The sequence below is a fragment of the Varanus komodoensis genome, unplaced genomic scaffold (assembly GCF_004798865.1).
Source record: "Varanus komodoensis strain SLA01 unplaced genomic scaffold, ASM479886v1 scaffold2, whole genome shotgun sequence".
NCBI classification, from domain to species: Eukaryota; Metazoa; Chordata; class Lepidosauria; order Squamata; family Varanidae; genus Varanus; species Varanus komodoensis.
The window spans coordinates 12,965,511-12,990,043 of NW_025335568.1; the positions used below are offsets into that span (position 1 = coordinate 12,965,511).

The 24,533-nt window shown below is 43.6% G+C and overlaps 1 protein-coding gene across 10 annotated transcripts in view; it reads left to right on the plus strand.

The window, feature by feature from the left end:
- PTPN13 (protein tyrosine phosphatase non-receptor type 13) overlaps positions 1-24,533 on the plus strand; it is a 161,368-nt gene that overhangs the window by 71,559 nt on the left and 65,276 nt on the right. For 5 of the 10 annotated variants that reach the window (XM_044429300.1, XM_044429304.1, XM_044429301.1 and 2 more), the window contains exons 7-10: positions 5,119-5,679; positions 12,390-12,485; positions 15,150-15,252; positions 22,528-22,747. In XM_044429300.1, coding sequence (XP_044285235.1) covers positions 5,119-5,679; positions 12,390-12,485; positions 15,150-15,252; positions 22,528-22,747 — 980 coding nt within the window. The remainder of the gene's footprint in view (positions 1-5,118; positions 5,680-12,389; positions 12,486-15,149; positions 15,253-22,527; positions 22,748-24,533) is intronic. The other 5 variants (XM_044429302.1, XM_044429305.1, XM_044429308.1 and 2 more) reach the window with 1 other exon arrangement.

Below are 24,533 nucleotides of genomic sequence, written 5' to 3' on the forward strand. Positions count from 1 at the left end.
GCTACCCAGTTAGAGGGCCACCATAGATCTAGGAGACCAGCCCTTCTCCAGAGAGGTGCACCCAGAGGCATGAAGACCAGGGCTAAAGAAAGGAGAGCTTTTGGAAATAGTTTCTAGTTTGCATTCAGCCATCACTTTGTTCATGCAGAGACTCACCTTCTTCTGGACATAGTTTGTTAGCTGTGAATTGGAAATAAAGAGCACTTTTACAAAGAGAATATTGTTTGACATGGATAAGAGGAAACCCAGCTCCCAACATTGATTGGCCTAAAACTAAACCCATAAGGTTAATGCCTGCTTTTTAAGTGCTTACTGAATATGCAATAAAAGCAGGATATATTTGCCTGTTTCAAAGTCTGAAACCGTAGGATGCTGTGTGTTTTATTTGCTTACTGCAAATTTCTGGGACTAGTATTTAGTACAAAAATATATGCTCCCTTTTTCTTCCAAATGAAGCCATGCTAAAATATTTATCTCATTATTTATAATGCATTCATTACAAGGTGCCCACGTATCTAAATTACAAAATTTGTGGTTCGGTGTCACTATTAAAGTAGCACAATAATGCAAATGCCACTTAATAATTTAATTTCTTTGTTTCGTAGTGGAAGTATTATGAGGAACTCTGTAAATAAATCCCTCCAGAACAGAAGCCTCTGAACTGAAACAAACTTATTCTGAACAAGTGGAGATCCACAACAAATTGTGGAAGAAAAGTAATGAAATGGAAAGGAAAGGGAGGAAAAATTACTGGACTGTTCCAACTCCAATCACTGCTGTCTTTTGCAATCCCATTCATCTCCTTCGTTCCCCCGCCACCCACTAATTTTCTGTTACAGGGAGCTAAGCCCTGCGCACTGTTAAATGCACATCTTGTAGGAGATCTTGGTGTTTTTATCTATTCCAGTGCAAACCTGTGAGGCCCCAGTCCTTACCATGCACATGGTCAACGGGATGAATCCTTACCTCGCCAATTTTTTTTCCTTTAAATCCCTCAGCCATGTGGCAGCCAAAGGGAAAAAAAGGTTGTATTAGCAGCAATGGAGATTTTTTTTTCTTTTAGCCTCTACACAAGACTAGGTGTGTGAATGAGTGTGCGTATGTATGAGAGCGCATGTATGTGTTTTTTGGGGGAGTGGTGAATTTACAGAAAAAAGAGTGGTGGGAAAGTTTAAGCTTCCCTGCACCCCATGCAGTGGGGAAACAAGCCCCCATGTGCTTACACTGGAATAAATAAAATGTTGACATCACCTACATGTTATGGATTTACTGTAGGACATAGCTTAGGCCTCACATTCTTCCTTTAAACACATGCCTGGTCTTGGCCATCCTGGCATTGCAATTTCCCCTCCTCCCACCAAAAGGAATCAGAAAACCTGCTCATTTTTGTCATCTCCCCTCCCCTCCAGAGTTGCCGTTCTGTGGACCCGTACTTGGGGGTAGGTTTCATTGAATGCAGTGAAGCCTGCTACTGCATAAACAGGCAGAATGGAGAATTACAATATAACTCCATTCTCCTTTGGGCCTGGAAGAAGTGTCAGTATCCTTCAGTGAACAACCACTTCCTTGCTGTAGTGGGGAATTCTGCCCTCCCCCAGGCATCGTTACAGTCTCAGACTTGGCCTGCCCCAGTCTTCCAAAGAGTCATTATTTTTTTATCTAGAAGATCACTCCTATGTTGGCTTACACAGCAGTGACCAAGCTGGGCTTTTTAAAGGATATACAGTAGTATCATCTTCTAAGACAGTTCCTTGCTGAGCTGGCATCTCCAACTCAACCGGTCCATTGAACAAGTTTAGAGTACAATCTTGTGTGTTTTAGACAGAGAAAAGCCCGACAACTCCTAGCTTATCCCAGCCAGCTGTACATAATTAAGCATAGGATTGTACCTTTGAGTTGTAGCAGATGTAAAATCATTGTTTGCAAAATCAGCAGGCAACAACAAAACCTGAGTGGTTGATGTTGTTTCACTCAGGGTTTTATTCTTTGAGTTGCAGTCAATTTACCAACTGTGGTTATGAAGAATCCCAGGCAGTATTTGCCTTGATAGGTATCTGTGTGTGTGCCTAAAGTGGCAAGAGAAGGAAGGGAGAATACAGAAAGTTTATTCAGCAGGTGGGCATGCTCCAGACGGAATCCAGTATGTTTAATTCTTCTGGGCACTCCCACACTGAGCTCACTGGAGCAGCTTAAAAACACATTTAGCATCATGGATCACATGATGCACATTTTTTGTAATGTTTAGCCATAATATGGAAGAAATTGGAATAATGTCAAGGAGAGCAATAAAAGATTTAAGAAGTAGAAGCCCATGGAAATTAGTCATGTTGAAATATGTACGTTTATGTATTATTTATTTTTTTAGATTTCTATTCCACTTTTTCCTTATGAACTCAGTGGCTCATAGAATTCTCTGCCTCCTGCTCCATCTTATCCCCACAACAACAACCCTATTGAAACATAGAGTTGGAAGGGGGCAGGACCCTACTTACACCATCCCACTCAAATGACTGTCTGGTTTCATCCTGAATGCGAGAGAACCCACATCCTCTCTAGGCAACTGGTTCCACCGTTATGAATAGTACGAATGGCAACCTACCATGTGAGGTAGGTTGGGCTGAGAATCTATCACTCAGTTGGCTCCATGGCCAAGTAGGGACTGGAACCCACATCTCCGGAGTCCCACTCCTGCACTCCTAACCACTATACCACACTGCCTTCTAAATATTTGTTCAGGAACGAGAGAGAGCGAGAGAGCAAGCCCTAGAGTGAACACTAAGCTATGGTCTCATTGGCTGGGATAGCAATGTTGTGAGGCTTTAAATGCTGCTAAACTGTAATGTCCTGGGTGGTGATGGCCAGAAGCTTATTCTTATAGTCAATTGATAAACAGCATCTGGAAAACCTCTCTTTGAACAAAACAGAAGTAAACCTAGTCAGACTAAAACTCCTGAAACCAAGACAAAAAGGAGAATGACAAAGGGACAGGCTAATTAATAAAAGCAGTTGCTCAAAGAGCATAATAAAGGCATTGATGTTTTGTTAAGGGAAGATAATTTGCAAATTACTTTTAAAAAGTGAGGAAGTCATTGTTGTGAAGGTGGCAGAGGAAAGGCAGATTTAGAAATTTAAAGTGACTTAGCAGTAAGATGTGCAAGGGCAAAAGAGTAAATAATCAGTTGGCATTTAGAAGAAATTTTTAAAATATAAATTGGGCTTTTTAAATACAGTCACAGACCTCTTCAAATTAAATAACAGAAACTGGATGAGAACAAATGCATGGAAATGATAGATGAAGAAGATGCTTTTGAAAAGAAGAGAAAAAGTAGGAAAGGAAAGGAAATTGGTATAGAGAAAATTTATATTCATGACTCAAAGAAGTAAATATGCTGGGAGCACCAGAAAACAAAGAGCAAAGATCTTCAAGTACAATTCCATTGGCTTCAATGGAATGACTTTGAAAGTGGGAGAAGCTGGGAGGCCATTCCTTGTTGTATTGTGATGACAATTGATTAGGTGTTATGTAAGTATGTACACGGTTGATGTACTTTATGTTTGACAGTTAGTGGATAAAGGCTATATTTATCCCTTGGACTAAATTGAATTCTGCCCTTTAATGCATGCTTTGACCCTTGCGTTTTGTTTCCGTCTGGATACGAGATCTATTTTCCTGCTTATACCAACTTCCATCGAAGTTTCCATCTCAGCAAGCCATGGCAAATGTTCAGGAGGTTGGGTTGGAATGAAATTCAAGAATGTCAGATGGCTTGTGGTATTGCTTAACTGGATTTTTAAAGTATCCTTCCCTCAGTCTGACCTATTTGGTCACTTTGTGAAGGGCCCAGGCAGGAGTTTATGAAGAAATTACCACATTTAGTCCCAAGAAAACAAGACCAAAGGGACGGCAGTAGAAGGTTTCTATGGATTGCTCTCTGAAATGGATGCTATCTTTCTGTGTATTTGTAAAGCAGATTAAATTGAACATTACACTTCTTGTAAATAAGTAAATATGAGGGAAAAGTTAATTTCATTTTAGGTATACTGGCTAAGGAGATGCAGTGTGGTAGTGTAGTTCTTTCTGGCAACATATATTGTACACTTCCATTGTTCTGAATTTTTAAAATTACATTTATATCCCACTTTTTCCTTCTTGCTAGTTACCCAAAGTAGTTTACAAGTTCTCTTGCCTTCCATTTAATCCCCACAACAACAGCCCTGAGAGGTAAGTTAGGCTGAGAAGCAGTGACAGGCCCAGAGACAACCAGTGAACTTCATGACTGAGTGGGGACTAGAACCTGGATCTCCCAAGTCCCAGTTCAGCACTCTAACCACTCCACCACAGTGGTTTGGATTATTACAACTAATCCTATTGATCAGTCCAAGAAATATGCTCATCATTATGGCAGAAGGTGAGTTTGTGTGTACCACAACAGGGCTGGAACGAAGAGTAGGCATGGTTGAGTGCCTGTCAAGACCCAACAGCCCAGCCCTTTGATGTGAGCCCAGTGGACTTGCTCCTCTTCTCTGTGGCCGTCTGCTTGGTCACCTGCCTCTCATTCTGGCCCAGGTACTGATGGTGGAGAGCAGGAGACGCCATGGCCTACGTATGCAGTAGCTGTCTGCCCTTCGCAGGAGGTGTCAATGATGGGAAAGAGCATGAGGAGGCAAAGCAGCTGATGATGGTGGTGGCAAGGAGGCAGACCCCCTGAGCAAGGGGCCCGGTCATACTGGCTTGCCTAGAGGTCCTCAAAATTCTGGCATTGACTGCAGCGTTGCAGTCCTTGCAAGGCGCTATCTGCAAGTGGGTGGAGACCCACTTGGCACATGAAACCCTACATGATCCTTGATGGTGAACTAACGATGGAGGGCAGCTATGGGCAGGACCTTACTGCTTTCCAAGGGCACATTCTGTTTCATCTTACTAATACCAAATACATGTTTTATTTGGAAGAAAGTTAAGGGGTCTGCTCAAGAATTAGGGTGCAGACTAAATTTGTTGCCCTTTCAGAATTTTGGCAGACACCTTAAATATTTGTTTTTGTATGCTTTGCATTTCAAAAAACCCAATCTGTTGTCTGTAAAGCAATACGTATCCAAGAAGGATTCTTCTCATTGCAGGAAGAAGTTTAATGTCTGATGCTCCAGATGTGCATACAGCCCCGTTCTCGCAGCAGGCCATGCTTAACAAAGGGCTTAGTAAGTCTATGGGGTTCCTGTCTATCAGAGGGTTGAAAGGCGAAGAAGAACATGGCCAGGCCATTTCCTCCTATTACAACTCGGGCCGCAATGATGATGCAGGCAGTTGCTGCCCATACCGATGCCGAGCGGCTGACTTGGAAAGGAAAGCTGATGATGGCCCCAAACGGAAGGTTTGGGCCTCTTCCTCGGATTTGCTATGCCCAACTGACAAAGTAACGGAGAGAGACTGTGTTGGGGATTCTTGGAGGCAACATCAGCATGCGGGGACAGTGTCGGTACGGACTTCAGCAGCTATCAGAAACAAGGAGGGTAGATACTCTGACGGGAGCATAGCCCTGGATATATTTGGCCCTCAAAAACTAGATCAGGTGCGTCATGTGCCCGAAACATCCATGTCTGCAGCCTTATCAAGTGCCTTTGACCGGATCAAAGAGAGGCAGAAGAAGTTGCAGTTGCTGAGGGAAGCCATGAATGTAGAAGGTCAGTGAAGCTTCCTGCTTGTTGTGTGCCATCTGTAAGTCCCCCGTGCACAGCAATCTGCTTAGCCAGCAATGGTGTCTGCGTTGTATGTTTTGCCTGTTGTTGTTTTTTAAATGAAGTCTTTTATGTTAGTTTACTTGCTTCTGGTGTAGCCTAGTATGCACAGTACCTTGGTTTAAAGGAAAGGTTGACACAGCCAGTCTGAGAACTTGATCTTTAAGTCAGAATGAATTTGACACAGGTGAGAAATAAACAAAAATAATTACACTTGAGTAATTAGGTGGTCCAGTTGTCTAGTTCTGGGCACCAAATTCAAGAAAGATGCAGAACAATTAGACAGAGTCCAAAGGAGGGTAACAAAAATGATCCAGGGTTTGGAAACACTGCCCTACGAGGAGAGACTGAGAGAACTGGGCATGTTCAGCCTTGAGAAGACGGAGCGGGGACATGGTATCCCTCTAGAAGTACCTCAAAGGCTGTCACAAAGAGGAAGGTAAATATCTCTTCTTGCTGATACCAGAGTGCAGGACACGGAATAATCAATTCAAGTTGCGACAACCCATATTCAGGCTGTATATCAAGAAAAGCTTCCTCAGTGTCAGAGCAAGACAACAGTGGAACCAGCTGCCTAGAGAGGTGGTGGGCTCTCCCACTCTAGAGATATTCAAAGTGAAACTAGACAGCCATCTGAGTGGGATGGTGTGAACTGGTTGGACCCGATGGCCTTATTGGCCCCTTCCAACTCTATTGTTCTATGAAATGGTGCAAATCTCAAATAAATTCATAGAGACTGTATCACGGATAAATAACCTGTTGTCAGACTACAACTCCCATTGTCCCTCAATATTGGCTACCTCATTATTGGAGTTGCAGTCTAACAGCATGTGGAACGCCAGAATTTTTCCATCCCTGACATTCATGTGATGGCCTTCTGGCCCCTTCCAACTCTGCTGTTCTGTGATTTTGTGTGCTCTGCAAGCAGATTTGAGACTTCCACTGTCCAGTATTTGTGTATCTCTCACCTGTGTCAGATTCATTCAGATTTATATATCAAGTTCAAATCTCTCACTCCCGATGTAAGACTCTGGCAAGTGTCTCCGCTCACCTGATGGTGCAAGAGGCAACCCTTTTCCTCTGTGACCTCCGTGTACCTCTTGACTCATTAACTTTATACTAAAGCTAGTTAGAAAGTTAGTTCTGCCAGTTTAGATCAGGGTTACAAAAACTCTTTCAACCAGATGAAGAAATTTCACTTCAAAGATGCTTTTGGAGACTGCATTCCAGTGGGGGCAGGAGCAAAATACTGATGTACTTTAGTTTCAGTCCTTTATTGCCAGTAATGAAGCCTGGAAAGAGGCATTTCATTCTTTATGAACTGTGGGGGAAAGCTGCACAAAATGGGAAACCAACAAGCAGTTGGTAGTCAGGATCTGGGAGACAAGATGTGGCCATTTAAGAAGCCCCAGGTCTACTGTTCTGCACTCTTGTTTTAGATCATGGGTGAGGCGCTTAGGGCAGGTCACAGTAATTATGCCCATGTTGCAGATGGGAGATACTGAGACTGAGAGAGTGATTTGCCCAAAGTCACTTAGTGAGATCCTGGCAACAACAGCATTTGAACTGGGAACTCCTGAATTTATACTTCAGCCTCTTAACTTTTATGTGCATATTATTCCTTCTGTCCTTCCTTCCTTCCGTCCTTCCTTCCTTCTATATACCACCCCTATAGCACACAGGCTGTCTGAGTGGTTTGCAGTTAGAACTGTCCAGAGGTTGTGGAGATTATATCTGACCCTTTTGCAAATTGTACCATAAAATAAGATGGCTCATATCCCTCTGATTCCTTGGGACAAAAGCCCTATTCTGCCTGTCCACACAAGTGCTGAGCATGAAACTCTCTTTGCAAAGTATTCTGGCAAAGAAGACCAAGCCTAGTGTGAAAAACATCTCTGGTCTATTCTGTGTGGATCCAGTGATGGTGGAGATTAATGCTTGCTTAGCTGCTTTTATTGCTGCAGAGTAGATCCTCATTCCATGGAATTACACAGTTGGAAGAGGCCTTGAAGGCCATCAAGTCCAGCCACCTGCTCAGTGCAGGACTCAAGTCACCCATCCAGAGTGCAACCCAGTCCAACCCTGCTTAGCTTTCAAGATTAAGCAGGATCAGCTACCTCAAGCTATTGGATTCATCCTTCCTGTTCGATTGACCTTATTTCCCTGCTGAACCACCAAACTGACATAGCTGTATGAAGAGGGGGAGGGTGCTTAGGAATTACAGGGTCAGCCGCCCTGGATCACTCAGGGCTACTGTAGTGTTAAATTTTTCATCGCTTCTCGATGGCCTCATGTGTTTGTTGTGTGAAATCTGCACAGAGTGTCTGCAATACATGCTCTGACACTTTGTAGCCCTCCTGGCCTAACAGTCCTTGTTGTAAATAGACCAGGTTTTGCTACTTCCTTGAAGTTTGGTGTTAATTGGTCGGTATGAGCCACCAGTTGTCTTCGTGAGTGTCAGTCTGTCTCCCAGAGTATCTAAACAGACTGATGTTCCAAGAGTGAGGACAATACTGAGCTTTGCCCGCCTTCTCTGCACCACTGCAGCCAGTTTGGTCATCTCGGACATGCTAAGAATTGTGGCTTTTAAATTCAAAATTTGACAAAGTGGCACACTGAAAGTGGGCATCCTTGCCGCATTCTTGCCACTCCCTTGTCTTTCACGCAGTGTTTGTGATGCTCAGTCCTCACCTGTAATTGTCCTTTTTCCTTATAAAAGTGGTCCGTGATAAAGCTGGCAGTATTGCAATGATAGCATCTATATAGCAAGAAATACATTTCTGCTGTAACTGCTTGAGCTGTAGCCCATTGCAAATGCACAGGCTGAAGTACCCTCTGGTCCCTCCACCCACATTTTAAATATTTGCATTCTCTGTCATTTGGGAGAGGGAGAAGCAAACAGTTCTGTTGCTGGTAATGTGACTATTAGGCTCTTGTGCTGTAAATTAGACATTGCAACTTGGAAGCACATTGACTGGGAAATTTTAGCGTGAATGTGCAAAATATGGAAGTTTGTACTGGCCCTTCTGAAGTTGCGGCTCTTTGTTTCAGGATTTAGTTTAGAGCCAGATGGTTGCATCCAATAATGCTTTTAACCTGGCAGGAAGCACTGCTGCTCACTCAGGTTGGGGCACCTAATTTTTGCAGATGCCACCCATTCACTGCCTTTCTGCAGCCTGAAGAGGTCTCACCTTGAAAAGCTAAAGTTGGGGAGCCATCTGGAACAGTATGGGATATTACTGCTACATCGCATTTATCCTGTGCCTTTCTTTCTTTTGCAAAATCTCAAGGCAGCTTAAAGGTCCTCTTCTCTCTATTTTCTCCTCACAACAACAACCCTGTGAGAGTAGGCTGTGAGTCCATGACTGGCCCAAAGTCACCCAGTGAGCCTCATAGCTGACCAGAAACTAGAACCCAGATCTCTTGAGTCCCAGATACAGTGGAGAAGGCTGCAACAGTTAGGAAAGATTGGTGAAAATCAGATGCCCTACATTGTACTCATATGAATACTTTGTGCTAGTGCAAAGCCCCCATGAGATACAACCCCAAATGCTTGGCAGTGGTGCTAAGAAATGGCACGATCCTAAGAAATTCTAATTCAGGTTGGACCTATCTAGCCATGGAAAGGTTGAAACATTCTAAATGTTACAAAGTTCCACCCGTGCTGTGAACTGCAGGATAAATTTAGCAGGAAGGCGTTGGTGCACACAGTGCCATGTTCAATAAAATGGTTATTAATTCTTTGTTGCCATACAACAACCTTATTGCTATGACAATGAAAGCTGGATCGTCACAATCCAACTGAAGATAAGAACAACTCTATTAAACCAGACCAAAGTTCTATCTAGTCCAATATCCAGTTTCCCATAGTGGCCAGCAGGATGTCTCTGGGAAATTCACAAAGGGAAGGGGGAGGCATTTGTCCCCTGCAACACATGTTCACACTGCCTCTGATCCTGGTGGTAACAAGTAGTCCCCAGTAGCCATAATCTTTATGAAATTTTCCAACTGGATTAGAGACTGTCGCCGCCTCATCCAGAGAAGGTGAATTCCCTAATTTAAGAATGACCTCTGCAAATCCTAAATTTTTGGTTCTTGAATCATGTACCGTTCAACTTCATTGGATGACCCCATTGATTTCTAGCATTATTTTCTATCCAGCACCAGACTTAATTTTGTACACTTTAGTCAAGTACTGACTTCTTGAACTAAAAAGATATTTTACATTATTTTCAGTTATTATATCCCTTTGCCATGATTTGTGCAAATGAGGTCATTTTTAGTCTACCCCCTGCCCCCCCCTCCACACACAACATTGGTTTATTCTTCAAGCTAGCATCATGTGTGAGTTTGCTTGCTTTTATTTGTTTTAAAGGTCAAGAAATTTGTGCAATTTTCAGATCCTGAAATTTGTGTGAATTTTGGGCAGTACAAATTTTAGCTTTATTAATGTATTTGTTTGTTACATTTTTTGCTCTCTAGGTGTTTCAGAACGATAAAAACTATAACATACAGCACAAGATTTGCTATGAAAAGTTAAAAGTTGAAAACTACAGTATAAACTTTTGGAGTAAAACCCAAAGTAAAGCCTAACAGTAGTACAAAGGTTTAAAATATTTTAAAGGATTTAAAACTAAAATTCTTGGGGAAATAAGGTCCCCAAGTCCTGCAAAGGGTACAAGGTGCAAGGTAAGCCTCCCAGGGTAAATTGATCCCACAACCAGTGTGCCACAGCAGAAAAGACCCTCTTTTTACTAAACTATACACCTTACTTCGTTTGGCAGGGGCTCCCATGGAAAGATTGCATAGATTCTGGCAGGTGTATATAGAATGAGACAATCCTTCAGCTTTTAAAAAATCAATAAACTCACACATATTGGTGGAAAGAATTATTGGGCAGAAGAAAATCAAAATGTTCACTCCATTTCCATGAATCGTGGGAACTGAAAATAATAATTAAGGGTGTTTATTTGATGTACAGTAATCAGGTACCTTTAGTGAAAAACCTTAGTGCTGATGTTGAAGCAGACAGAATTGACAGTGATGAATTCTGTGTAAAGTAGGGAATGTGGTTAGCCAGCTTCAAAGTACTGAGGGGGCAAAAATGACAAGGATATTTACCAAGGCAGTATGCTGGGCCTGGGCTTATAGAGTGGACTTCCGAATGCAAGAACATATTAAAAATGGTGCGGAGCCATTTTTATAAATCCAATGATTTAGGCCCTATTTGCACAAAAGGTGCTACAGATATCAAATATGATTATTTTGCATACACGTCTGGAAGCCTGGCATCATCTGTTTCCGGTCACTGAATCAGAAGTGCTGCAGAAAGACATTGGGCTCAAACAAAATGGATTTTTCAGCACTGCACATCCCTAGTTGATTCTACTAATACCTTTTTTTTACAGAAGACTATCCAGGCTTCTGTATGTGTGTACTGCAATAACCATTTCAGCACATTTTCTGAACAATTAGCCTTCATTGTGTTTTGTTTACATTTTCATTTTATTCTCCCTTTCGCCCTCTTGCTGTGTGTGCATGGTTTTTTATGTGCAAGATTATTGTGTCCTGATATGTACAGTTCGTTCTACTTAAATCCAGTTCCTCTCCTTCTCTGCATACTCTTTTCCTCATCCTGACTGGGGGACCACTTTTTGTTGTAAACTGAAAGCACAGAGAATAGTAGACATAGGTGAAGAAGAAATTTATTTCAAACATATGTTGACAAGCTATGCTTTTCTGATCACATTTTTTTCCAGAAATGGCTAAAGTCCACACCAAGCCTTTTAGCAAATGGTTTTCTGAATTCATGCATCAACTATTTAGTCAATAAATCAATTATAATTAATTACAGCTAGAGTCTATGCAGATGTAACACTAGCCAAATGCAGACCAGAATGTGGTGGTCAGGAACAGGCTGAAGAATTGTGTGCTTCCCATACATTTGATGTTCTCAGCTTTTTTTCCTTTTTCCTTCTCTTAACCTTCTTGGTTCCATTCTCAATTATGGCTCTGCAATAATGGGTCTGATCACTGAACACCATGCTAAAGCAATCCCCTAAATTCTAGTTAAGAAACCATATTTTAACTTTGGTTTCTCAACCAAGGCTAAAAGTACCCATTACTTTGGATAGGAATGGCAAAATGTAATGTTGAATCTTGGTTTGGGGAGAGGATCAGAAAGATTTAAGCATGGAAAAAGAAGCAGTATCCCAAGAGATTTTTTTCATTTCTATAGTTAATATCTAGGTTGTTTGCATCTGACTTATCCTTTATTAATAATAATCTGAGCAGGTTGACTGTCTGACGTGCCCAGTCCGAATCCTGTTTGTTCTGTCCAGGTAATGTGGCCCAGCCAAGAGGACTGTAGGATTAAGCGTCATATTTTAAAGAGCCATTCACACCAGTATCCTGTGTTCAGACATTCCAGAAAAACAGATCAAGGGGCAGAATCCAGTGTTACTTCTACTCCAAATAGACCCATTGAAATTATTGGAACTCAAGTGAAAATTAGTTCCATCACATTGGCTCTAACCAACTGGATGGCATGTTTCCATGATTTGAGAACATGCTGAAATGATAATCACGTGGCATATTGCATTATTGAATTCTGGTTGAGTGTGGAATATTCTTTTGTTTTCTTAAATCTCTTTCAGAGCATGTTCAAAGATATAAATCTTACCACAATGACATATACAGCACAGACAGTGAAAGCCCTTCTTTCGTTTCTTCGGAGGCAGATTTCAAACAAGGTCAGAACTGTTTGAATTTTTGTTTTATTTTAAAATGTGGGGAGATAACATGTTTAACACATACTGTACAGCAGTGGTGCGCTGTGACCTTCCTAAAAATGATGCTGCAGTGCTATTGACTTCATCATCTTCCTGCTGGCAACATTTTTTGTATTTATTGCTGATCAGTAATGGGTTCGTTGGACACACATTCAGAGAGTCATGAATGAAGAAGGAAGAAGACATTTGAAAGAGTTGCTAGTTGTTAGTTGGTTCTTCCACAACAGCATTTTATGGGAAACAGTCCAGCTAGGCTGCACCAGAAAGTAAGCAACTGAAAGACAGAGAAGACCCAAGGAAAAATAAAAAGAGGCTGAGAAGAATGAAAAGCAGGCCTGTCTTGAAGGCTGAGCTCCAGACTGTAAGACTGTCTGAAAGAACATATTTTTTGACCTCTGCCTAGACAAAGCTCCAACAAGGAGCCACCCCATGCATTTCTTCAGAAGAGGAGATAGGCAAAGGTTCTATTTGGAATGATAACTGGAAGCATGAGGTTCACATGCGTCTTGTCCATCTGATATTCCACCGTATTCATAGCTTGCTCCATGCTAATCCTCATACATGTCATTAAAATTCAGGTTGGAAGTGCCCATATTTACTTACTGACTTCTTGGCATTCATAGCAGTGACCATCTTTTTTCTTTAGTGTGTTCCCTTTTCAACCCAAGAATACCCCTAGACCTCTCTGGGCAGTTGGTTCTGAATGCAAACTACCAATTCTGACTGGGTTCCCACAACCAGGGTGGTTTATAAGCTGGGATGGCTTCTTGTGTTGGCTGAACCCAGCCAGAGCACCTTGTATGTGGCCTACAAGCCATACTGCTGCATTCAGACAACAAAACAAGCCACTCTTGGTTTATTATGTAGGGTGAACCCAGTCTGATTGTCACATCTTATTGTTCTGAGCATGAACAGTAAATGCAGAGAAGGAAGAACAGACGTTAGAGACAACATGTTTTGCTGTAAGAATTCCCACTTGTGCAAGAAACGTTTTGGAGATGCCTCTAGAACAGTGATGGCGAAACTTTTAGAGAACGAGTGCCAAAACTGCAATCCGGAACACACCAATTTATCGCAAAGTGACAACACTACAATAAAACCTGAAAACTGAGGCATTAGTTTAGAAAAAACAACTCGCAGTCAGTCCAAGCAAAAAAATGTATATATATATTGACCAACCACGCGAAAGCTCGGATGAGTGGCAGAAAATGAGTCGTGGCTCGTGAAGTCATCTGCTGACGCTGCTCCAGCTTTCCAAGCAAGTGCATGACCCCTATGTGCGCTGTTATCCGATGCTCGGGTAATACTGGGGTGACTTGGGCCATGTGCTGATACAGGGAACTCTGCGTGCCTGCTGTGCCACACATCCCATAGGTTCACTGCCACTTTCCTAACCCTACCCTGGTGCTCACCTGTAACCATAATAGAGGGATGAATTTCCATGGAAAGGAGGTCAATTTTGAAAAAGCCTTGTTTGAGTAGCATTTTCTGCACAGCTCGTCATTTATGCCCATTCTAAACACATTACAACCACAAAAATAATACCAGGAAACCTTATATTTCCAACCCTAACCCTACCCTGGTGTACACCCCTAACCCTGTTAGGGGTTGAAAGTTTCTTATGAAAACAATGCAATTTTGAAAAAGCCCTCCTTGAGTAGCTATTTCTGCACAGCTCATCATTTCTGCCCATTCTAAACACATTCCAACCACCAAAATCATGCCTGGGCTTCTTGTTTTTCTAATCCTAACCCTACCCTGGTGTACACCCCTAACCCTGTTAGGGGGTGAAAGTTCCATATGAAATGAGTGCAATTTTGAAAAAGCCTTCCTTGAGTAGGTTTTCTGCACAGCTCGTCATTTCTGCCCATTCTAAACACATTCCAACCACCAAAATCATGCCTGGGCTTCTTGTTTTTCTAATCCTAACCCTACCCTGGTGCACACCCCTATCCCTAATAGGGGGTGAAAGTTCCATATGAACATAATGCAATCTTGAAAAAGCCTTCTTTGAGTAGCTTTTTCTGCACTGCTCGTGTTTTCTGCCCATTCTAAGCACATTCCAACCACCAAAATCATGCCAGGAGACCTTGTTTAAGCAACCGTAACCCAGTGATGGTGATCCTTTTAGAGACCGAGTGCCCAAACTGCGACCCAAAACTCACTTATTTATCACAAAGTTCCAACACTGCAATAAACCTGAACGCTGAGCTATTAGTTCAGGAAAAACAACTCACAGCCAGTTCAGCCAATAATATTTATATCCTTGGCATCTGACTGATTTGCCACACGAAAGCTCGGGTGAGTCACAGCTAATGGGTTGTGGCTCATGACGTCATTGCCTGGTACTGCTGCTCCTTTCCACGCGTGCGCATGGCTCCTCTGTGCGCTGTTATCCAGTGCTCGGCTGCCGGGCAATCCTGGGCTACTTGGCTCATATGCCGACAGAGATGCCTCTTCTTGCTCGCTGTGGCCCGCGTGCCGTGGGTTCGCCACCACTGATGCAGAACATAGGTTGACCCTCTAGGAAGTGCCTCTGGGAGGCTACCACTTGCATTTAGTAAAGTATTTGCTGCTGTAGTAAAATGTATTTTAAACAACCTTTTGTCCCATTCTTTTTTCAAGTGTCAGTGAGAAGGTTTGAGGCACTGAAGGATGACTCCAGCAGTCCTTGCCCAGGAATAGATGATGCTTCTCCAACAGGCCGAGTCCAGGGGCAAAGATCAAGGTAAAAAAATAAAAAGAGGAATTCTAATTTTAACAACAGGGGTGTAAAGCAGTTTGTTTATTGTTACATTTATATCCCATCTTAATTTTCTTGGGATGATTTCACCTGAATGCAGGCTAAATATTATTTAAACATTATATTTTCTTCTTTCTTCTACATGGTATTTTAGGTGCAAACCAACATGGGCTCTGCAGGGTGGTGATGAATTATACAGAACTAACATAATTGATTATACAGAACTAATGTAATTGATTTAAGATGATCTATTTGCACTTATGGAAGGTGTCACCCCTCGTTCATTATTGTGAAAGTGTTTTGGGAGGGGCCATAGCTCAGAGTATGGAGCACATGCCTTCTGTCCATAAGCTGATGTGCCTGCTTCAACTGCCAAATTCAGTTCCTGCATCTGCAGGTTGGGCTAGGGAGGCCCCTGGCTGATTCATGGAGAATAGTGTAGGCATACCTGAGCAAGCTGGACCAACATTGGAGTCCGTATAAAGCAGCTTCCTCTATAGATACCAGGCCAGAGGACTAAGACAGCCTCAACTGCCCACTTGAAACACCTGCGACCCTAATTGTTAGAACTTCAGTGGCTGCCCACTGGAACTTCCTTCCAAAATGTCTGATTTGTTTGTATCCTGCAAGAGTGACTTCAGTTGTGGAATCTATACAGGAAAATCTTATGGAATCTTATAAGCCTGAGCACTTAGCCTTTTCTACTACACGTCCTTTCCCATATTGTCTACAATAGAACTTCACGTGTCCCTCCCCAAATAGGAAAAGTAATTTGTGCCTCTTAGCAAGAGGGGAGAAGCAAACATTGTGTTTCAGACAGTCAAAAGAGGTACAGGAGAGAGGAAGCATGAGAATACATGTGCTTCTTTTCTTGTTCATCTCCTCTTCCGTCCTGGTCCTAGTAGTTTGGCTTGACACAAATCCCTATAGATCCGCATGCATTTCTTAAACCCTCAAAGGTGGAAAGATTCCACAGTTTTAACGATGAATGTATTGCATTGCTCAATCGCTTTTTAAGGCTAGTAAATTTTTCCTGATATCCTACCTAAATCAGCTTTGCTCAGACTTGAACAGCCCCAGGTTTCATCAGTTTGAGGTAAAGTCTGTGAAAGAGGTATTTCTGACTCATTTCCTAAGAAATGTGTGGGTGTAGAGGGATTGATCTGCGAGACTTGAAATACGAGGAGTATTTTGTCTTGCTTTTTAAAAAGCCAACAACTAAAAACTCTGTCTTGCCATACAGGAATTAAATATGTGTCTGGGAAGTCAAGAGTGTGTAGGCGCAGCTTTGGGACACTTGCAGCAAGAGTCAAAGGGGAATGTGGGTGATGCTGAGGCCAGTGTGGGCTCGTCAGCTGCATTCCCGGCAAAGCAGCCTCACAGTTTCTTTGGGTGAAATCCACTTGGATCCATACAGCTGTCAGGAGGGAAGTGGCTCAGCTCCGTGGTCTGCAGTCCGTTTTTCCATGGCCCTGAGTCCACACTCCTGGCAAGTTCACCCAGCCTTTGTGGGCCAGTCACCTGGGGTCAAGCGTCACATGCTGAACAAGCAGTGTCCCTTTTCCATGCTACCTGAGGCAACCTTCGTGCCGATTGTGCAATCTTCATTCTTCGTGGTCTCTGTGCATCACACCTTCAGGCTCTGTGCCTGTGCATAGATGACCCCGTGAAGAACCTGTTATGGGTAAGCAGCCTGTCTTTCTGTGCGTGTTTGTGGTTTTCCTCTTGACTTGGCTTGCTTTCTAAGGCCAGGCCAAGTACAAGAGCAAGTCTGCAAATGCTAAAGGGATGGATTCCAGTAAGTTTCGTCCCAACCTTAGTTATCAGGACCCCGCAGTAAGGACTCAAGCCCTGACATGGGCCTGGCACTACTGACCCCAAGAACGGAGTTGACAGTAGTTAGGGTTGGTTTTTGCACAGTGTGCATTTGAACATTTCCCAAATAGCCAGCAAATTCTACATCGGTCCTTGAGCCTAATTTCTGCTTAGAACTTCATTCCATGGTTTCTCATGGAAGAAATGCTCACTGTTTCACAGCATGCCTTGTGCTATCTGGGCAAACATGTTGAAGAACACTATCCTTCAAGATGCACCTTTCTTCACCTTCCATGTGGGATCTACTGTGCATGTGAGTGCATTTCCTCAAGAAGAACCACAACACCTTCTATGGAGGGTGTGCGCATTCGTGGCTCCTTGGATGAATTGACCAAAGAGGATGTCTAGCAACCCTTTGGTTTGTAGTGGTGCTGGGCTGATGCAGGTGAAAAGACTGACCAAGTGAATGAAGCAAAAAAACACTGTAACTGGGAGAGAGACCCTTTAGAGGCAAAGAGGGGACGTGCTGTTTAAATCGCTGCGCACGGAGCATAGTGTGGACATTCCCTGAAGTGGCCTGGTTCCTATGACATGCCATGACTCACTGTGGGTTATTTAACCCACAATGAGCTTTAGAGCTTATGGGCATCATTTTGCACACAAGTCTGGGTCTTCTTGTGTGGTGGAGACATGGCCACCGAGATGTATGTGAAGCTTGAAGAACCCTCACATAGGCCATGGTCTTTTCTGGGTTATGCAAGGCTTGTTTAACCATAATGGCTGCAATCGCCCAACACAACAACCCCCCGTCAGAAGTTGCATATGTCAGCTGGCAGCCAGCCATCGAGCTGTCGTGTTTTGCAAACTGTCCCTGGGTGTAAGAAGATGCCTTGTTATTTTTGAATAGTATGATCACTTTTCAGAGCAGGACCTCTGTCGCAGTGGTATTTCTGTGCCAACAAAAATAACCTTAAGCGAAGTTAACAGCAGGGCTGTATAGCTATTTTCCAAGATGCTGCACCCTATTGTGTTGTAAATCAGCCCTGCCCTTCTTTATCCACCCACAAGAAAATGACTTATTGGCTGCTGCCTTTTCTCCAGTTTGAAAATGTTTTGTTGCTTTTCACATTCAAGATGATTACAGCTGGGGGCTTCCTCTGCCTTTGCAATGCCTTTAAGCATTGGAGAAGATAGTTCTTTCCTCCTCCAGTTCATAAACCTTTGAGATAAGATCAGTAAGCCAGAAATGCCAATGCTGTACTTCTGTTCTTCACAGAATTCACCGCACTCAGCAGCCTGCCCTTCAGCTCAACCTGCTTAATAATCTTGCAGAAGTTGCTGTTCAAAGAGTTTTATAGGCATTGCTGGAAAAATCAAGTAACAGAAAAAGCAAGCTAGCAATGGTGGAATCGTGCAGAATGCATGAAACATGTGCCATAGCCATTTGGCACCTGTCAGATTCATGAAAATGGTATTCAAGGAATATATTTTATTTATTCCTTCTAAAATTGATCCTATTTGAGAATACCCAGTGACTTAGAACTAAGTAATACAAGTGCTTAATCCCCATACCCCACTCAATCTCAATTAAAATAATTGGTTTCTTCAAGATTTGATGGACCTATAGAGCAGCCTTTCTCCAACCTGACACCCCTCACATGAGTTGTAGTACAACTCCCATCATCCTTGTGCACCATTGTGCTGGATGCAGGAAGCTCTAGCAATTGATTAATTGTGCTAGTTACATTCAAATGTCATGTTCTGGTTAGCTGTATCCTTGGGGCAGCTTCCCGAGGTAGAAAAGAGCCAGGTCTAATTTTAAGGCAGATCTACAACGCTGGTTTTAAGGTCTTTGATGTTACATTGTGCCTCTTAGCTTATTTATTTATTTATTTATTTATTAAAACATTTTTATGCCGCCCCATTCGCCGAAGCCTCGGGGCGGCTTACAACAAAAAATTTAAAATAACATTTTAAAATATATACAATAAAATACAAATATACACTATAAAACAAGCCGCCCTGGCCAAATAAAATTCAATAATATTAACATTTAAAATACTGCTTAAATAAAAAGGTCTTCGCCTGGCGCCGAAAAACAAATAACGACGGCGCCAGGCGGACCTCTCTGGGGAGCGCATTCCATAACTTAGGCGCCACCGCTGAGAAAGCCCTCCTCCGAGTAACCACCCTCCTAACTTCTTCCATGGAGGGCTCCCGGAGAAGGGCCTCTCCCGCCGATCTCAGGGGGCGGCTGGGCATATAAGGATGTAAGCGCTCCTTCAGGTAACCAGGACCCAAGCCGTTTAGGGCTTTATAGGTCATAACCAACACCTTGAATTGGGCCCGGACTTCAATGGGAAGCCAGTGAAGCTGACGGAGAACTGGAGTCATGTGAACATAACGTCCAGTCCCCGTCAGCAGCCTGGCAGCTCTATTTTGGACCAATTGAAGTATCCGGACCGTCTTCAAGGGTAGCCCCACGTAGAGCGCGTTGCAGAAGTCCAAACGGGAAGTCACCAACGCATGTGTCACTGTCGCAAGGCAGTCATTCTCCAGATAGGGGCGCAGCTGATGAATTAGCTTACTAGGACATCAGAATTTTTTTCAGCCCAGTCATCTCCTTGATTGGCTCCTGCCGGGAGAGCCAGTATGGTGTGGTGATTGGAGTGTTGGACTGGGACTCTTGTCTCCTCAGCCATGATCCTCACTTGGGGGGCTTTGGGCCAGTCAGTGACTCTCAGCCTACCCTACCTCACAGGGGTGTTATGAGGATAAAATGGAGAGGAGGAAAATGTATGCTACCTTGGGTTCCTTGCAAAGAAATGACTTGAATATTACTATAATAAATAAAAATAAGCATTAAATCCTGGTCTTGCTCACTTGACCAGCTTGTATGCATGCATAGATGTATCCATGCCAGCATGAATCCACATCTGTGCTTCATTTGCACCCTGAGGTAATAGACCCTGCAGCAGTCCGGCCTTGATGTGTGAGTTCTTGGTCAGGGGAGGACTGGGATCTTCACTGCAGAAGGCATTTTTCAGGCACTCATCATTCCCTACTCACAGTTGTTCATGGGTTTTTGAGACAATGTGACAGCAACCCTCCAGTTTCACAGCTGTTTTTAACGTGCACTTCCAGCAAGACTTTTTAAAGTAGAGGAAATGCAGCATTTGATCGTGAAAGTAAAACTTCTTTCCACTTGTCTGTATGCACTGCTTTGCTGTACTGCAGTGCCCCCTAGAGATGCTATGGAAGAAAAGCAGCAAAGGAAGCACTGCATGCGGTGCTAGGATCTCAGTGCTGTGGCAAAAGTGAAAGGAAATGCACTAGATTCAGTGCCAGTTGGCAGCTGTGCTTAGAAAATCTCTAAATTATGAGCTTGTTGTCATGCAAAGGTTATATAGCAAAAGCTTATCAAAAGAGTTGTTTTAGCAGTTTTAGCTCCACCAGGAGCAGGACTTTTGTCAAACGAGTGAGTTGTAATTGCACACTGAAGTCTACTCTATTTCAAAATACTTTGCATTCCATCAGGGAGCAATATACTTTTGCTGGAAAAAATCATTGCATTCTAGCTATTGTGAGGACCAGAGCTGAGCTCAGGTTAAGAGGGGTGGTAGGTGAAGCTTCATCCTTGCCAATCAGGAGGTGCTGGCACTGCACCCCTGAGTCCGGGCCCCATGCCACTGAGGATCCCCACCGTCTCCCCTCCATTCGAGAAACGTGGGCTTGCATCTTATATTATGGGCCCGCTGTGTCTGCTGAAGCTCTTCCACTGCACCTTCTCAGTTCCTTCTGTTCTTGCCTCTCTCTCCCACTGGCCCCCACTGCTCTTCCCATTGCTCCTTCAGTCTGATTCTTTCCAGGGACAAACTACATTTACATTCATGTGAATGTAGTAAAACTTCATATTAAAATAAATGCATATGTAAAGCAGATTCAGGAGGCTAAAATTGTGTGTGAAGGTGTGACAAGAGAGAAGGGGGGTTCTAACTTTTACCCCACCAATTATTTCCCTATTTGGTGTGTAGCCCTAAAGCTGCCTTCCATCCAGAGGTTTTAGACTACACCTCCCATCAGCCCTGGCCATTGGACTTGCAGGCTGGGTCTGATGGAAGTATAAGCCCAAACATCTGGAAGAAACCAAGTTGGGAAGGTTGGCCTAGAGGGAGCATCTGGTATTTTGGTAAGTTTCTTCTTTTTAAGTAGAGGCTATTTTCTCACATCTTGATTGTTGGCAAAGCATCCAAACATCTGGTTTAAGTGAAGAGGAAGCACCATTGGAAGTGTTGCTTTATTATGGGACCCAGAAGGGGTGAAAGCAGGAGTGAGCCATCCAGATGTTGCTGGACTGCAACCCCCTCCAGTCCTAGTTCGTGTGGCCCAAAGTGAGGGGTGATGGAAGTTGCACTCCTCCAACATCTGGCAAGCCACAAAGGTATTGCCCCCAGAAGCTTTGGTTAATAGGCCTCAGTTCCAAAAACACCCATCATTTCCTCATGACCACAGCACTGTGGAGGGAGAAGCTGCACCTTCCTCAGCTCTTAAAGGAGCAGAAACTCTGGTCTCTTTGGCCTACCTATATTGCTGTACAGGAACCTTAGTTCTAGCACAGCAGGTTCTATTTTCACCTCGTGCCTTCACAATGTCTAGTCCTTTCCCATCAGTTCCGCTTCTGCATCTTCTGCTTCATATTTCACTCTGCACTCCCTAAACCATTCCTTAGCCTTGGCTTCCTTCTCTAGACCCCAATGTGCAAATCGGTAAGAACAGTGGACGATCTTTTGCTTACTGTAGCCTCTGCCTTTGCTACAGTCCCATTTTCCAGCTGACTGGTAATCTTACCAGCAAAGTGTTAATCAGTAATCTGATGGCTTGACTTAAGAACACAAGCCCAGAAGCTCAGGGTAGAGTTGAACATTTAGACGGACCTCAAGGCCTTAAATGCCATCGTTCCGGAAGGCCGCTGGCATTTTGCAGGCCCTCCTGATGGGTAAGATGTTGCATTCCTGCAGAGGGCTGCTTCACGTGCTCTGAAATTCCTGCACTGAGGGCACTTTTGTATAATCATTTACTTGCAGCTTGGGTGTGGATTGTATCCTATGACAGACAAGCCGACCAGTTTTAGGCTGTGTATGCATGAGCCAAAAAGCTGTGCTCCATCAAAGAATCCACATGTGTGGCCATTATTTCTAATGATCTACACATGGAATGCAAGTGGGTTAATTCCATCCATGTTTTCTTAAATCATGAGCTGCTCAGCCCATGTGTCTTTGCTTCCTTGCTGTCCGAAGTAATTTTCAGTAGATACTGAAGGGCTGTCCTGTATCAACTTTGTATTCTCCTCTGTTGTGACACAGAGCATTCGGCTGACAGCATCCCTGCTGAAATCTTCTTCCCCTTTGTAATCCCCTCTCCCCCACACTTCTTCCACAACAACAGGCCATATGAAGCACCACTTGAGGGGAACATGTTAAGCCAAGAAGTCATGCTGAAGCGTCAAGAGGAGGAGATGCTGCACCTGCAGGCCAAGATGGCCCTCCGGCAGTCTCGGCTGAGCCTCTACCCTGGAGACGTCATGAGGCCGCCTCTGCCTGATATGTCGAGAGACCCGCTGCGAGAAATTGCACTGGAAACAGCCATGACCCAAAGGAAATTAAGGGTAATGCAACTCACCTGCAGGGATGCTTTAGAGATACTCCACTCCAGGCTAACTGCTTTCTGTTCCTGCAAGCATGTGCACCAGCCCTTTCTTGAAAGAGGCTGGGAGCATTTCCCAGAATGCCTGTCCCAGATGCAAATGTGCATCCCTGCTCTTTGTGCACTGAATTAAGTGTGACCCCATAAGTGCCTCGTGTTTCAGAGTGCACTGGGCCTTTTTTGGTTTTGTTTTTAAGCACAAATATCCATAGCTGGTGCCCTAATGCAGATGGAGTTCCTTGAACCAGTTAGGAGGCAAGAGGCAGTATAAGTAGACCAGTTAAGAAGTGTCCAATATTCCAGCCACCGAGTCCTCCAGCAACATCTGGACTCTTTCTCAAAGGGAGGGAACCGGGGATGTTTCAGTTTCAATTCCACTCTTTCCATGGGCAGATGCTTCTCCTGCATGTCAAAGATAATGCTGCTTTGATTTATACTGTCCTGTCACTTGTTTTCATAAAAGCACTGTGCTTGTAAGGTTTCCTGAGAGTGGGAAAAAGGGAAGGGAACTGCTCACAACACCTTATAAGCCTAAAGACGTGGGCTTGCCTAGCTTTTAAAGATTTATTTTACCTGTGTTGTTTGTATCACACTCTTTTCCTTCAGCAAACCCCGAGGCAGCTTTTATACACCTTCCCCTCCCCTCCATTTTGCCTTCACGACAACCCTGTGAAGTAGCTTCGGCCAAGAGTCAGTGACTGGTGCAAAGTCACCCTGTGAGCATCATTCTGATACTCTGGCTGTGACACTGGTGGCTTTCAGTGTGTTTTCATGATTAGAAATGCAATTTCTTAGATTCTTACCAGGAATCCTGAATGTCCCAGCAGCAGTCGAGGTTATTGAGTAGGTGGGCTGTGACTACAGTGTCTGGTTTTAACACCAGCAAGTTGAGAACTGTGAAGTCATTTAGCAACACATTCCTCAAGTTTCTCCATCCTACTGCTGTTGACCAAAGTCCTTGTCTGATTGCCCATGAGACAGTACAGAAAGCCAGAGAACAAGTCCAAACAGCTCCCTGGTACATTGTGTGCATGATTTCTTGTATGTTCAGTAGTTTTCAAGCCACATCCCAGGCAAACCTGAAGTGGTTTGGAATCTTATCAGGGCTTCTTCGATTAGAAGAGCATTAATGGCAGACAAGCTTCCCTGAAAGATAACCTGCTAATCCTACGAATCTTCTGACTTGTGGGATGTTGGGTACGCATGTAGGCTTATACCCATGTGAGAGGCCTGGCTGGTACCCAGAATCCTTGCAGCTCATGAATGTCCCACAGCACACTTGTCCGTGCAGACACACTTCCCTGATGGGAGAAGGTTGGAAGATGGCCACCACATGGGGTAGCTTGACCCAGCTGCAGCTGCTCTACAGAGGGGGTGTATACTATATGCACAGATGCATGGGTAACATTTTTGAGTGCATTACCCTGTCATGTCTCCCATCAGGGTTTGATGACACAGGCCACTCAACCCTGCGTTGAGTGGTTGGAGATGCTGATTGGATTTCTCTCGTAGGCTTTCACTGAGTGGCACAATCAGATTAGGAAAACGACAGCTCGTCATGAAGCACAGAGCTTCATGTGAATGCGCCTATGAATTTTTCTTTCTCTACACTGTCGTCTCGTTACGGCATGGTAGAACTATTCGAAAGGCTGACCTGTTTGTTGATGAGATTGATATACCGCTCAACAGACAAATGCCCTTGGAGCAATTTAGATTCTTAAGACTCTAAAGCAACAGCAAAATACCAA